We start from the raw sequence: 16,833 nt of genomic DNA on the forward strand, positions 1-16,833 counted from the left end.
GTCTTACACTGCTAAATTAGGGACGGCTAGCGCAGATAGCCCTCGTGTAGCTTTGCGCAAAATTCAAAAACAAACAGTAATTTCTAAGGAAACAAACATGTCCATTGTTAACGGTTTGCACTCTTTCCAATGGTGCAATGGTAAACCTGCTTTATTTAGTGACGATCACTAATCGATTAGTTCACGCGTGGTCCCGAAAATCCTTATTATATGTTCCTCAAGGGTATATTATTATTGTCGTTCTATTTTATTCATAGTCTCTGATAAAATATTTATAACTCGTAGTTATCATTTTTTGTGATACCTAATTTTGCTGGAAGACTTACCCAAGGTGTCCCCCAGTGGCACAGCGGTATGTCTGCGGATTTACAACGCTAGAAACCGGGTTTCGAAACGTATGACGGGCAGAGCACAGATATCCCTTGTGTAGCTTTGTGCATAATTAAAAACAGACAATTACCCAAGGTTTAAAAGTTACTAAAAAAATATTTGCTGTAGTTCGTGAAAAAAATAAATAGAGCCTGTATATATCCTGTGATGTTATATATATATATATATTATTATATATCCATAGAATGAACTTTTAGTATCAGATGTCCATGCCTGTTGTGGTTGTATAGTTGTGGTCAGCAGCGCTGTCAATTTTCGCGTTGAGCAGGAACTTTCTACTGACCATTTCCCCTGTGAAGATTAATACAGACGCTTTGGCGATTTGGAGCGCCAGTGACATTTTGGAAGGAATGAATTCACCGTTCCAGTAATCAGGATGGCTTGGTGCTTTAATTACACTCCTTCGTCCTGACAATACCTTCATCGCGATATTTTACTTTGTCCTAGATCGTTTTGTGTCTGCTAAAAGAAGGTCAGTTTGCAGGCAAACCTTATCAGTCAATGTTTTTTGTTGCTGTCTTTTTTCAGTGTTTCACAGTTTCATTTGTTCAGGGATTATTGTATTATAAAAATAAAATGATATAATAAATAAGAAAGTATTGTTGAAAACAACACGAATTAAAGTATGTCTTGAGCAATTCAAGAATCTCCAATTATCCAACAAATTTTTGACAATTTGTTTGATTTAGTGCAAAGCGCATGTTTTAAACGTTGAATTTTAATGTTATAAGCTATCAAATTTATTAGTCGTAATTTGCTGCAAATTACTCAAAATCCGTACGTCGTTTTTTCTCCATCAGATATTATTCTGAGGTCATGATGTTGTTAAGTATAATAGTTATAAGTAAAGAGAGATGTCAATACAATCAAGTGAAGCGTTTTGTACCTCATCATTCTTATATTGTGTGTGTGTGTTTTTTTAGTGCGTTTTACAGTAGTAGATAAAAAAGCAAACCCATTTCTTCAAACAAGAGGGAATACTCAGTAGCCGCGGCTTCAATTAGATTTCAAATCGGTCAATTGGAAGGCGTCTCCAGTTTCTTATTTACCCTGAGAGTTTGTACCAATGAAATATTCAAACACACACACACACACAAACAATAGATAGCAGAGCTCAATTTATAGAATGGCGAATTATGCACTCATTGGTAATCACGTGACTTCACCATTTTTGATGCATATGATCAAGGTTTTATATAGATATAATAGCACTAATAACTGCATCATTAAACTTTTGTTAGCCGCGGCATAACGGCTCATAGAATGGCTTTGAGTTATTTTTACCAAGTACCAACTTTTAGCTCACAGCTCCATCTATTTTTTTTTAAACTTGATCTTATTTATATAATTAATCCCGAAAGTGTAGTGAAAACTAATTATTGTTATTGCTTAACTAATTTTTCATCTAAAAATGCACATTTTAGTTTATACCTCGCTTCCATTTTTGTAGGTAGAAAGATGTTATATTTCATATAAAAAATATGATTTAATTATGGTTATGTATAACCTTCGAAGTTAATCATTAATGATGATAATTGACTTGTGTAATAAAAAGCGAAACTGCGTTTTAATATTGCCGCTAAGGACTTGAGAGTTTATTTTATTTATATTCGCAAAACTTTGTTTTTAAAAACCAATCTAATCTTCAGCTGTTCACTAATTAGAAAGAATCTCTCTTTGAGAAAAATGCTAAAAAATTATAAACAATATGAAAATCATAGATTTGATAAAAAAAAATATTATGTAATTTATCTAACTAATATTTTTGTGATTTTTAAGTCAGTTTAATTAACTCTTTTTTCGAAGAATGAAAAAGTATAAGAGAAATATAGGAGAAGGAAACGAGGAAACTTTTGTTATAGGAGAAGATATCACCGATAAGCTATTATAATTATTGATATATCTTCTGGATGATCCTGGAAATATATTTTGTGACTGAAAAATTAAAATTCCATTTTTCGTTCATGTAAAGATGTAATTTGTTTACATGTTCTTAATCAAGTGGCCCGGCATGGCCAGGTGGTTAGGGCGCTCGACTCGTAATCTGAGGGTCGCGGGTTCGAATCCCCGCTCCACCAAATATGCTCGCTCTTTCAGCCGTGAGAGCGTTATAATATGACGGTCAATCTCACTATTCGTTGGTAAAATAGTAGCCGAAGAGTTGGTGGTGGATGGTGATGACTAGTTGCCTTCCCTCTAGTCTTACACTACTAAATTAGGGACGGCTAGCGCTTTGTTTTGAATTTCGCGCAAAGCTACACGAGGGCTATCACAAACCATATGTGTAATAATTGTGTTTATGGTATCGAAATAACAATCTATATCTATGGTCTCCCAGTGGCACAGCGGTATGTCTGCGGACTTATACCGCTAGAAACCGAATTTCAATATCCGTGGTGGACAGAGCACAGATTACCCTTTGTGTAGCTTTGTGCTTAATAACAAACAACAATCGTATCTACGTCTCTATGATTACTTGATTTGTGAAATCCTTTCAATCCTCACATTGTATAATCGAAAAAAAAAATTTAGAGGTTTCGAGGGCTCCCAGGATTAGATACAAAAATCTATAAGAAAATAGGCATAGATATCCAAAGGGCCGTTCAAAACGAGTTTTATGTTTATAATTTCTAAGTGTTATGTTGTGTCCCCAAATGAAAGATGAGGAGGAGGATTTTATGTGCTCTCAGGATTGGCTTACACGAAATTGGCATGGAAATTAAAGAATCTTTTAAAATAAATAATTAAGTTTAGATTTTTCGAACTTTTTCAATGATCAGTTCTCCTAATGAGAGATAAGGAAAGGCTCTCAAGATTGGTTGCTGGGATTTATTTAAAAACTTACAAACACCCTCTAAAGTAACCTGCAGAACAAGGTGTGCGATTTTATTTTTATGTTTTTGCTTAGTTCTTTTTTCGGGAATTTTTATGATTAGTTTCTAGTTTTTCATAGTAAAACCAAGCAATTAATATTTGTTCATAAACCAAGAAATTGAAAAATGATGGTTTGTTCAGAACTCAGCTGCTAGTTGTCATGAAAGATCCATTTTAGCAACAAATGCATAAACAAATACTGCTCTCTAGTTGCATAGGCTTATATGTACCATTAAACATGTCAGTTTTGTCTGGCTTAATCAATTAAAGAAAGCTAGTTTACTGTTGACAGTTTCTTTATTTTAAATAGTCTGTTCATTATATTTCGCACAAAGCTACTCGAGAGCTATTTGCGCTAGCCGCTCCTAATTTAGAAGTGATAGACTAGAGAGGAGGCAACTAGTTAACATCATTCACAGTAAACTCTTGGGCTACTCTGTTACTAACAAATAGTAGGATTGATCGCCACATAATAACGCCTCTCCGGCTGAGAAAGGAATACGTTCGGTGACAGGATTCGAGACCGCGACCTCCAGATTGCGAATCGAGTATCCTAACCACCAAGCTAGCCCTAGCCTTTGAATGTATCAAGTGCTATTTTTTGGTACTCTTGTAATATGCAAATATTGTATATACTTTTCTCACACAATATATATGTCTTATCTAGAATTTGTTTAGTTGTTTTATAATTATTATTATGGGGCATATTACATCTGGATGATATCGTGGTCAAATATTAGCCTGAAGTGTTACTTTTTGGTTTCCTGTTTCGCCTTGTGTATGGGGTATACTTTCGATACCACCACACGGAGCAGAGAAAATGTTGAATTATTTCAATTCTGTTTGCATTGTAAGTTTTTGAGGTAATATGGATTATGAGAGTAATTTTAAGCTTTCAGGAAAAGTACATTTTTCCTTAAAAGGGCCAAGATTTACTGCAAAATACTGTAATTTCGTGTAGGTTGTTTTTGCATAACGACCGTGCTTTGCCACGCTTTAATTTCAACTTAATTTCACCTTTTCAACCCGAAGACATATAAGGTAATTATAAAATGTAAAATAAACAGTACATAATTGTGTTCGTCAAAAATTTGTTTATTTCGTGTCTTCTACACTTGTTCTTGAATTATCATTCCAACCAGCCAAATCTTCGAACCTCTTGTTATCCAGGAATAGTTTACCAATGTGTCTTTGTTTTTCTATACCAGGAATACCACACTAGTTTCAAACTGTGCTGTTATGTATTCGAATGATAATAACATACTTCTTTTAATCATGAAACACATTTAAAATAATCTTATAATCTAAATGTTTTCGGAATACAGACGTTAGATGACGAGAGAAAGAAAATGATGAAACGAATTAACTGCATTCAGAATTCAAACGTTATATATGTTGGAAGAATTTCAAAATTCGATAATACTTTGTAAACTTCATATATTATTTGGAAAAACATGACTGCTTACAGTTTTAATAAACATAACACTCTGATTTTGACTTAAGTAATACAGTAAACTTCATGTATATGACATATAATCTTTCATAAAATTTGTGTATATTTGTGAAGTAGTAAATCTGATGAATATTCATGTAATACATCACAATAGCCTCAAATACTCCAGATTAATGTAATACATCAGAATAGCCTCAGATACTCCAGATTAATGTAATAAATCAGAATAGCCTCAAATACTCCAGATTAATGTAATACATCAGAATAGCCTCAAATACTCCAGATTAATGTAATACATCAGAATAGCCTCAGATACTCCAGATTAATGTAATAAATCAGAATAGCCTCAAATACTCCATATTAATGTAATACACCAGAATAGCCTCAAATACTCCAGATTAATGTAATAAATCAGAATAGCCTCAAATACTCCAGATTAATGTAATAAATCAGAATAGCCTCAAATATTCCAGATTAATGTAATAAATCAGAATAGCCTCAAATACTCAAAAGCAACATTAAATTTGTAAAGTCCTGGTGAAAGAAACTGTGGTTAGTTTTTTGAAACGATGGACCATCAGAAATAAATTACCCACTGCAAGGGTAATTCGGAGGCTCATCCCCTCATAATAAGGGGGACCAAGGGCTAAACCTCCAAAACTCTCCATAATTATAGAGAAAATTATTTGCTTCCTAATCTTTGAGCGTCGTTACCGTAACTTGTTATCCTATTTATTTTGTTATCAACTCAGTTTGGTTTAAATTATTTCCTAGGGGAGAAGAAAAAACTTACGCACGTGCGTAGTTTGCGTGGAGGTCGCGGTGTCCTTGAAGCTGTTTGTTTGTTTGTAATTAAGCACAAAGCTCCACAATGGACTATCTGTAATCTGCCTACCACGGGTATCGAAACCCGGATTCTAGCGTTGTAAGTCCGCAGACATACCGCTGTGCCACTGGGGGGCCCTTGAAGCTGACAATGTATTTTTGGTAAGGTTCACGGAAAAGAGAAAAAAAGATTTTTGTTCAAAAAAATTTTAAACGGATATCATTTTATTGATAAAACGACATCTACATATAAATACCAATTAATAATTAGTTATAGGAGAAAAATCTTTGGCTGAATATATATATATTTCACTTTAAATTATATCCCAATCACATTTTGAGAACAAATATACAACCTGTGAAAGATGTTTGCACTAAGAAAATAAACACGATCCCTGCTCTCCGTATGCTACAAATCTCTGTCTAACGGCCGCATTTATTTATCATAAGTGTAAATATAACTGAAAAACTCACTAAACTTCAGAATTATTTAATTTTTTTGGAAAAGTTCATTCACATGTTAAACACCACAAATTTTGCAGTATTTTGCTTACGAGTAATGTATTTTAGCTAATCTGTTTGTCCACACTCAGAGAACAAGTTTCTTCTGCCATTAGTTGCATTTACAAAAAGGAGTAGCTTTAAAATATACGTTTAAAAAGTCTTTATATTCTATTATAATACTACTCAGTTTTGTCTGTCCTAAAAATGCGCGCGTACTTCATTTCAATGAATGTAAACAAAAGACGGATGTAAATATACTTTAGTAGACATTTTGTACAGCACATATTAAAAGCTTATCAAAGTTTTTAAAAAGGTCTAACGTTAGGTCGTAGAACCACAATATAAGTATATTCATTGATAGTACTAAGTACTGTAAAGTTAGCCCTAAATAAACTACACCAAAAGTACACAAGTTACAGTGTTGATTTCTCTCTTTATCGAATATAGGCCGTACTTAATAAAGGCTTAGCTAATGTTAGGCCTAAGACAAATGGGCTTATAGATTTCGGTATCTGCGATTAGAATTATTTTGTATTATTCTAGATATCCTGCATTTAAAGTAGTGCTGTTTAAATAAAGAATAGTTGATACTAATTTTACATCAATGAATTTAATTTTTTCTGAACAAGTTTTCAGCATATTATTTTTAAGATTTAACTAACATGGATATCAGTCCTCAGCTTAACAGGAATTATTTGATGCTCTATCTTAGTAAAAATACAAATATACCACACTAGTGCAGTGTACAAAGGCACAGTTTTCGCATAAGTTTTAGTTTCAGCAAAAGGGAAAAAATTAAATTAAATGTGAACAGTTAAATATGGTTAAGATATCTTTTGTAAATAAAACATATCACCTCCTGCTTTGATTGCAATGCAAACATACAATTCCAAAAACTTATCTTTATATAATGCTGTTAGACAAGAGTCCTTGTTAGCCGTCAGACATATTTAACCTGTCAAAGCAGGCGAGAGATTCTAGATTTGCATGAATTTCAACATTAGTTGATGACGATTATCTAGATTTATCTTCTTAGCTGTCGCACACCAACTTGTAAGTACATTTTATATCAACTGTGCCAATTCTAAAGATATGGTAAGATAAGAAAGCCGTTCTTTCTCAAAAAGTAAACATTTCTGTCAGTCTAACAAGTCCTTGAGCACACTTCATCGTTAAATCAAGTGTCAAATACAACGTTGAAGTTTTTATACGTTCTCGTTTGTCTGCTTTCGTTGTGAAAAAAAAAACAATACTTTTACTTTCTGATAGCTTCTCCAGTTCTGTGATTTTTATTAGAATTTTATTTCACTAGCTTCGAAACGAAATAGCCTTTTTAGAATATTCTAATATTTTTTTTAATATACTGATTTCAACCTTTAAGTGTCATTTTTTTAATTTTGTACTTTGGTTAACAAGAACAGGTATGAAAAATAAACCTCCTTGTAGAAATTAACTGCAACTAACAAACATGGATCAACCTTTTGTAGCAATAATAACAATTCTCTCAATTTATTGCTATAAATAAAGCTACAAGTAAAGCTCTTGCTTCCCATTACGTCTACATTAACTTTATTACAAGTAATGAAATGCACCGACTCAAGAGGTTTTAGAATTTTCAATGATTTTTCTTGTGTTATAGTTTTACCAATTTTCTCAAGATTTTTAACTTATCATAAAAGAGTTTCGTTTTTTGTAATAACTATTTATCGCATCTACAGATTGGCATGAATTTAAGCAATTTATATACTTTTAAACACAGGATACTCGCTTCGGTTCAACTGGCAGCCTCCTGGTTCCAGAGTACGACATCCTATCTCCAGAAGAAAGTTTTTTTGGAGAAGAATATAAGTTTCCATCTGAAGACTTGAATTGTACTACTGATAGCTTGGAGGCACAGCTAGGTAGCAGTATTTACTGTACAGACGACACGATGCAATCTAGATTTTCAGAAGCAGCCTATGAAATCAATAACACAAACCTGCATTGCCTTACTACCCTTTCTTCTTGTGTCACTGTTACCGCATCTGTGACACTTCCCAGTTTCCAAGAAACATACTCTCCTAGGTACCGCCGAGACGTCTCTCAACAAGGAGTGTTTTCCTTCAAGTTTGGAGATCTCTCTCCACAGGATATGGAATCCCATGGGGCACAAGAAATGTTCCAAGATTCTTTAGGAAATCCAATAGAGAACGTCGCTTCTCAGTATACCACTTTTCCTGTTGTACAACCTCTTGAAACAGAAACTAACTTTTACAAAAGCGAATGCTCCTCTCAGATGCCACCCAATTCAACAAGAGTCCAACTATCTCCTTCGACTTTTATGCTACCTTCCTATTCTTGTAATCAGAGAACAAGTTCCGACTCAACTTTTCAACAGATGTTGTTTGCTCAGGATGATGCACTCCTGTCTCCGCCATACCAACATAATACTTTTCCTTCCTTGCTTGATATGCCCGCATTACTGAATGCAAGCAATTTTCCTTTGAAAACACAACCATCTTCCGATAATAAGGTGTCATTTCAAAGAAGTCTTTCATCACCACTACCAAGTATTACCAGAAGAGGACGCAAAAGGCCATCACTGACGATCTCCTGTCCCCCGCCATTAGATATAAGGTGGGTGATTTATACAGGAACAAGCAAAGCTAGTGATCGCTTAGGTAATACTAAACTTATTAGCTTTTAATAACAACAGAAAACACAAACAAACAAAACAAGAATTTCCAAAAACCCAACAAAGTATAATTAAAAACACGTTCTTCAAAGAAACATTTGGAAAACTGTGAAAGCTAATGAAAATTAGGGTGAAAATCTTAGCATTTCGAAAACGTACCTGTTTTCATCATTACTGGACACCTCATCATCCAGAAAATCAATAAAAAATAGCTTTTGTTCTTAAGGCAAAAGATAATTAAAACGAAAATACTTACCAATAACAATAAATATACCCAATAAAAGAAAGTACCTAGTGTATAAAAATTAATTATAAAGCTGATAATCTTATTGTTCCAATTATTTTTTATGGTTTTGACTATTTCATATATTATCTCCCCCCCCCCCTTGTTTCTATGCGATAAAGCTTTTTGCCAAAACTTTTCAATGTAATTTCGTCCTTTATACTAGTGGACAGGGTGTATACCTATTGGTTAACATGCCGGGCTACGGATCTGGAAGTCCAAGACTAAAACCTGCGATATGCCGCTGAACATAATCCGCACTCTTTCAGCTGTGGACGGGTCATGAAAGTGACAGTTAATTCCGCATATCAGTTAAGAACAACTGCTAACTCGTTCCCTCACTTTGGTCAAGAGGTATACATAGCTATGTCTTAACCTTGGTATTTTTGACCTCCTCGTTTAGCTCATGTGTCACGCCGTATAAGGTGCTGGTTAGGTTGAAAATACCAAATACCTTATTAAAGTAATATAGCAAAAGATACAGTCTCTGTTTATATACGTTGAAAGACAGTTTAAAATATTGTCAGACAGACCAAGGAACTTATATATATAGATTTCAGAAAGTTAGTTCACAATAATGATAACAAATACATATATGTGTTTATTTATGTATCCAAGTAGCTACTGCGAAGTTATTACACTAAAGTTCAAGCTTGTGCAAGCCTAGAGAAAATGGCGGAGCAACTTATTTAAACAACACTGATTATCTGTAATTATGGCATATCTACTAAGGCTATCTGCCGCCGATCCTAATTTTGAATTACTGACCGGAGAGGAAGGCAAGGCCCGGCATGGCCAGGTGGTTAGGGCGCTCGAATCCCCGTCACACCAAACATACTCGCCCTTTCAGCCGTGGGGGCGTTATATTGTGAAGGTCAATCCCACTATTCGTTGGTAAAAGAGTAGCCCAAGAGATGGCGGTGGGTGGTGATGACTAGCTGCCTTCCTTCTAGTCTTACACTGCTAAATTAGGGACGGCTAGCGCAGATAGCCCTCGTGTAGCTTTGTGCGAAATTCAAAACAAACAGAGGAAGGCAACTAATTAGTAGCACCATACCGCTCAACAGCCATGTTCATTGACTGTTACTCTTATAATGCACCCACAGCTTAAAGTTGGGGAAATATTTTGTGGTATTGTACGGATTCGAACCCAGCTCTGGCTCCAAAATCCAACACAGGGCCAGTCAGCGCCCAATAACACTAAAAACATCTTATAAAGGAACATATTTGCTTACTTGATCTATTAATATAAACATTCTCCATTTGAGACTCTTCTCCAGATATATATAAGTAAATAGCTTTTTTTAAAAGACAGCTTATTTTCTCGATGCATCTTAAGTATTTGTTTAACATTTAACTTTGTCTAATAATCTCTTAGTGTGTTAGTTGCTAGAACAAAATCGGTTGACAGGCAACATTTATATATGAGCGTATACCAGATAAGTTAAAATATCATGAAAATTTATATTTTCACTACCGTACGTCTACAACAAATCCTCTAATTTGTATTTTCATATAACATTCTCTAAACACTCACAACAGTAAACCATTTATTAAATTGAAGTTAGTCGTTTTCATACAAAATGAAAAATACTCTCCAGAACACCGATTAGCAAAAGACGTGCCGTGATCTAAAGGTTAATGTACCGGACTGTGTATCGAGGTTTGAGCCATAATGTCGCTGAATATGCCTGCACTATTAGCTATGAGTGTGTTATAAAGATAACAAACAATTCCGTTATTCGATTCCAAAGTCATTGTGGTCATTAAAGTCATTAAATGAAATTGTGTATTTAAAATTAGCTTCATATATATGCATATAAAAATAGTAATTTTAGAGGTAAAAAAATTTAGTGGTCAAAATTACGTGTTGATGATACGGATAATTTAAAAGATTTACTATTTTATTTAAAAACAAACATTATAATAGCTTCTATCTAAGGTGACTTGCAAAATTAGATATGCTACTTTTCTTATGAGATATATACACAGTAAGCATAGTATTAGCATATAAAGCGAATTTTATTCGACTCTCTCTGACTAGTTATGGCGGACAACTACAGACTTCTACTACCCCATCTACCCCCACAGTAACCTCTTCATCAATCCGGTCTTTTTCGAAGGACTCATTTCCCTCTTCCTCCCAGATGTGTGCTGTTTGTGGTGATAACGCCGCCTGCCAGCACTATGGTGTAAGAACCTGTGAAGGATGTAAGGGGTTTTTTAAGGTAATTCTGAGTTAAATAAATAAATGTGTTATTCTTCTGTTTTCTTACAGTTGGTTAATAAATGTAAGTCCATGTGTTTATTTCCAGTTTTAATGTGTTATTAATGTCACGTGCAATGTGAGATTTGTCTTTTTCAGATTCAGATTCTACAATAAATTCTAGCCTAGCCAGTGTTGCCAAGCCTCGCGAGAAAAATAAGTGGCACTGCCGTTGGAAAAAAGCTAAAATAAGCGGCACTGCCGTTTGTGAAAAGCTGAAATAAGTGGCACTGCCGTTTGAAACAAGCTCAAAATAAACAACAATAACTTTCTTTTATAATAACTCTTTTATAGCTTACCCTCAAAATGGCTACTTGCACGGCTTAATCGGAATATGGAATGTGTCAAGTGGACGAGCCAGAAAGTTTGCGATTGTGGGTGTGTTTTTTAATTGAACAGGAGTAGGGATAGGATGATTCTAATATTGTAATGATGTATAGGCTGTTCATTGAACAGTCAATCACCGAAGACATCTCTATAACAATTTTTACTGTGTGTTGAAGTCAGCTCCTACAAAAAAAAAAAACTCCAATAAGCGACTTGAGAATAAAACAAGCCTCAGAAACCGCAATCCACGACTCTAAAAAAAATTAAAGCGACTTTATAAAAAGACAAAGAAAAAAACAAGCTTAATTACGCTTATTATAAGCAGACTTGGCAACATTAAGCCTAGCTCTATCCCAGTTTTACTTACAGCTACAGAATTTAAAGTATTGAACTTCATTAGGTTTTCCAACTCTCTTTTATACAACGAAAGCATTGTATGAAAGATGTATTCCTGTTTAGTCTTTTTTATGACCGATGCTGTGTTAGTAAATGTCTTTTTTAATCAAGATATAAAAGGGGAAATTTGAAAAAAATGTAAATCAACAGGCTAATTTGAGAGTTCAAAAAAACTTTTGATAAGTCCGTTTGCTAGGGAAAGACAAATATTTAGGGTGTAAGGCCCTCTAAAATAAGCACGTTTGTAAACATGTTTATCAAATTATTGAGAAAGAACTAAAACTACTCGTTTGTAATAAATATGATAAAGTTATTTATTACGCTTATAGTTAGCACGAGTTGATACAATAATTGCACAGATTTTTGAAAATTATTGTTCTATTGTGGGTACAGTGTGTTATAATGTAATGAAAGATGGTAAAAGCCTCAACAGTAGTATTTCTTTAATGTACATCACACTACAACTGATAATAATTTTGATCATATCTTGGTGTTATGAGGATTTACAGAGAGAGATAGAGAAGAGTGTAAAATAGCATTTCATGTTTAGGTTTATTTTGTATTGTTATATTACAACAATTTTCATGTATAAGTGTTATACACGATGTCTCCGTGACTGACATAAATAATTTTACAGTTGAGATCTTTTGTCCCCGTAGTTAAAAGTAGTATGAATAAAGTATATTATCAATCTTATTGTAAAGTAATGTTGCACCTTTATCCGAAGGACGCGAGATGAGCCTGTGATAAAACTTTGGATTTCTGAGCTGTCGAGCCGGAATTGAAACTGTGTAACACCACAAAATACTCCACGTACTTTAAGTTTTGAGCGTGTTATAAGAGTGACAGTCAAACTGTTAGCGTGGATGGTAGGTTGTTGCTGACTGATCAGTTACTCAAAATTATGAACCAGCGCCTTAGTAGCTTTGACATAAATACATTTTCCGAATTTACTTTGGAAAACGCTAAATAACTCCTAATTTACACATTCTTTCTAGTTTTGCTTTACATCCACCCTCACACGGAGATATAAGTCCTGAAATTGTGGCTTAAGATAAATTTTAGGAATAGTTTTCAATATCATTGTGAGTGTGTTATGATTCATAAGTGAATCAAGGCACGTTTTAAAATCTTACAGAGGACTGTTCAGAAGGGAGCAAAGTATGTGTGTTTAGGAAATCGGGAATGTCCTGTGGATAAACGTCGTCGGAATCGTTGTCAGTTTTGTCGCTTTCAGAAGTGTTTAGCTGAAGGAATGGTAAAAGAAGGTAAGCTTATAATTTAACATATCTTTTATCTTCTTTTGTTTCTTTCAACATATATCGTTGAAAGTGTCTATCAACTTAATTTTATATTTAATTTAATTGTAATATGTTAAATATATATACAAATAACTAAAATTCTTGCTGTTTATAAGTATGGTACAGAATTTAAACATTTTGTAATAAGTGAACAGAGAAGACAACTACAAATATTCACGTTTTCCAAGACAAAAAGGAAAAAGGGATAGCTCACGTTTGTGGATTTCTTAGTTATCTCTGTATGCATATATATAATGGCCCCCCAGTAGCACAGCGGTGTGTCTGCTGACTTACAGCGCTACAAACCGGGTTTCGATACCCGTGCTGGGCAGAGCACAGATAGCCCTTGTATAGCTTTGTGCATAATTAAACAAACAAACAAGCATATATAATGAAGTTTACTAAACCAAAATAGCAAAAAAAAATGTAGTTTAGTTTAACGGAAAGCTGGGCTTTTAAGGTTTTTCATAATTAGTTTATTTTTAACGCAAAGTTACACAAAGCTCTCTACGCTCTGTCCATTCCGGGCTTTAGCGTCGAAAGTCCATAAATTTATCGCTGACCCACTGGGAATTTAATAATAGCTGAAAATCAACATATCACGTTATCAGGAAGAAAATAAAAAAAAAGCAGCTGAATCATAATTATTTTTCTTCACTATGGCCAAAAATAATTTTTAAACGAATGTTTTTATTTTTTGACACGGGTAAATCATCACATCAATTGAAAGCTGTTAGATATTTTTAACAATGGAATAGCCAAATATTATTATTTCGTTTAGTTTTAAAACCAAGTTGTTATTATTGATGTATAAAATGTCAAATAAATTACTGATTTTGATATTTCTCCTTTGAAGTTGTAAGAACAGATAGTTTGAAAGGTCGTCGTGGTCGCCTGCCATCCAAACTTAAGTCCCCACAAGGGTCACCACCATCGCCACCAATAAGTCTAATCACAGCTTTGGTTAGAGCCCATGTAGACACAACACCTGACATCGCCAATCTTGAGCTTTCGTCGGTAAATATTTTATGATTAAACTATTCATACATGTTATTATTGGACTCAAAGTATCTTCTGTAAAATAGTTGAGGGGTTAAACATCTGATTAATACAAACAAACTCTGATGTTGTCGATTGTACAATGCTATTATAAGTTTTAATTGTTATCAAGGGCGTATAACTATGAGACAACAGCTGAGATTATTAACTGAAACTTGAAAAAACTTATGGACGATATATATATATATATATTAGTTATACAGCAAAACTGTCAGTAATCTTTTGAGTTTTAAATTATGTTGATGTAAAAACATTTGTTGAAATACCATCATGTGTAAACACGTGGCTAAGTAGTAAATAAGTGAAGTTTAAACATTTCTAAATATTATGTAATAATGCTGTCTACAAATATTTTACAGTTTCGTGAGCCATTAAAAGTAGAAAGTCCGTCGACAGATAGCGATAAAGTTCAACAGTTTTACAATTTGCTGATATCATCACTTGATGTCATACGTGTCTTTGCAGAAAAGATACCTGGTTTCAAAGATCTAGATGAGAGTGACCAAGAATTATTATTCCAGTCAGCGAGTCTAGAATTATTTGCGTTGAGACTAGCTTACAGGTACTTATATACAAATATACATAATAATGTACTTTTATTTTCAGAAGTATAATAAATCCGATAGCTAGCGGAGCAATTTGGTATTTGGTATGGAGGGGTAATTAGTCCTACACTGTTCGTCACGTATATAATGACAATGCCTCTAAAGGACACAATCTTCTTCTTCTGCTCACAGTTTACAGGCTATGTTGCCATCTGGAAGATCCAGAAACTGTAAAACATAATGTTTTACAATGTAATACAACCTGTTTAAATATAATTTTTTTTAAATACATAGAGAATTAAAATATATTCACACTTTTTAGCAAATCTGTAAAAACAAGCAGGACTTAACCACACCTATACCTAAACTGAACTCTTCTCCAAGTATCAAAGTCAGCAAAATTCTTAAGATTTATCTATGATTCAAACTTAGCATGGTCTCAAAATATAACTAGCTCAACAACAACAAGAAAAATGGCCATTTAAGGAGTTTGACTGGTAACAATGAAGCGGCTTCACTAGAAAACATACTAACAGTTTATAAAACATATATATAAGATCAATAATAGAATATGCCTGCCCAGCGTAGATAAACGTAGCAAAAAGACAAATAGATAAACTACAAAATACAAAATTATAATACTAACAAAGTTGTAAGATCAATAAACACGACATTTTTACACAGTTATTCAATCATCCAGTTCTTGTCAGACAGACTCCTAACAAATTTGGCTTAATACTTTAGGAGAAATATGAGAAAAAATAAATTGTTAAGTAACTTAGACAACTACATCATACATGACGAATCTAGTCCTAAGTACCTCTTCCCCTTAAATACTCGTGTCTCCGATCAGAGACATATTGTTTTTCTATTGTTTCTTTCCTATTATTCCAAACACATTAATCGACCGCCATTCCTTCATTTCTCGGCGGATTGACTTGAAACTTAGTAGAGTTGTATCTTGGTTCAACACGCTCAGACACCTTTTTAGTTTTTTTTTTATTTTGTCCTTTTCAAGGATTTTTTGGGGGTAAAAAGCAAACAAACCTAAGATGCATATTTTGGGCTCCTGTGCTATCATATTTACAGCAATCAAGAAGAAAATTGGCACAAATATAAATTTTCATGCACCAAACACATTCACATAAAAAATTTGGATTTGCCATTTAGAGTCTTTTTTTTAGGGGAGTCAGAGCTCACAAAAAAACCATAATTTTAGGATTATTCGTCAATTACTCGGCCAAATTTTGACCAGTTTACATCGAATTTGGTACAAAGATACTTTTTTACAGGTTCCAAACATATACATACAGAAATGTGCGATATGCCCATTTTTGTCATTTTAGGAGGTCAAAAGATTAAATAAGTCCATAGTTTTAGGGGGTTTTGGTCAATTGGTTAGCCTTCTATCGATTAATTCACATGGAATTTGGTACAAAAATACTCTTTTCAGGTCACAAACAGAGATATAGACAATTTTGGAATTTTTGTATTTTTGCTCAATTTTTAGCTAGGAAAGTACAGTTTGGAGGTTTAGTGAACAATTAATGTGTTTGTCATCTAATTTACCCGGGATTTGGTACAAACATACCTTCTTGTAGATCCCAAGCAATGATATAGATAGTTTTTGATTTTTCTATGTTTTCAAGATTTTTTTTTGGTGTCAGAATTGACCTTGTTGGGATTGAGTGGCGGAGACATGTTGATTTTGCTCGCGAATGTTGATCTCTTTAATATTAGTAGGAATCTTAGAAGGCCACCTGGTACTAAGCAAACTAATTACTTGAATAATATTTAAATATTTGTTTAACAACAAGTAAAAGCTTGGAAGGGTCTATTCTTTCATTAGGGGTGTGTCTGTGAGCCAGACTAGTTTCAGAGAATTCCACTCCTCACCATTGGTGGTAGTGTCCAGGGTCACTGATGAGGAGTGGAA

At 33.8% G+C, this 16,833-nt stretch overlaps 1 protein-coding gene across 7 annotated transcripts in view; it reads left to right on the forward strand.

Annotated features, from left to right (window-relative positions):
• LOC106460442 (probable nuclear hormone receptor HR38) overlaps positions 1–16,833 on the forward strand; it is an 86,969-nt gene that overhangs the window by 64,163 nt on the left and 5,973 nt on the right. For all 7 annotated transcript variants that reach the window (XM_022387166.1, XM_022387167.1, XM_022387164.1 and 4 more), the window contains exons 3-7: positions 7,806–8,662; positions 11,048–11,231; positions 13,131–13,260; positions 14,150–14,310; positions 14,712–14,914. In XM_022387166.1, the coding sequence (XP_022242874.1) occupies positions 7,806–8,662; positions 11,048–11,231; positions 13,131–13,260; positions 14,150–14,310; positions 14,712–14,914 (1,535 nt within the window). The remainder of the gene's footprint in view (positions 1–7,805; positions 8,663–11,047; positions 11,232–13,130; positions 13,261–14,149; positions 14,311–14,711; positions 14,915–16,833) is intronic.

This window comes from Limulus polyphemus, unplaced genomic scaffold, assembly GCF_000517525.1.
Source record: "Limulus polyphemus unplaced genomic scaffold, Limulus_polyphemus-2.1.2 Scaffold770, whole genome shotgun sequence".
Taxonomy (NCBI): Eukaryota; Metazoa; Arthropoda; class Merostomata; order Xiphosura; family Limulidae; genus Limulus; species Limulus polyphemus.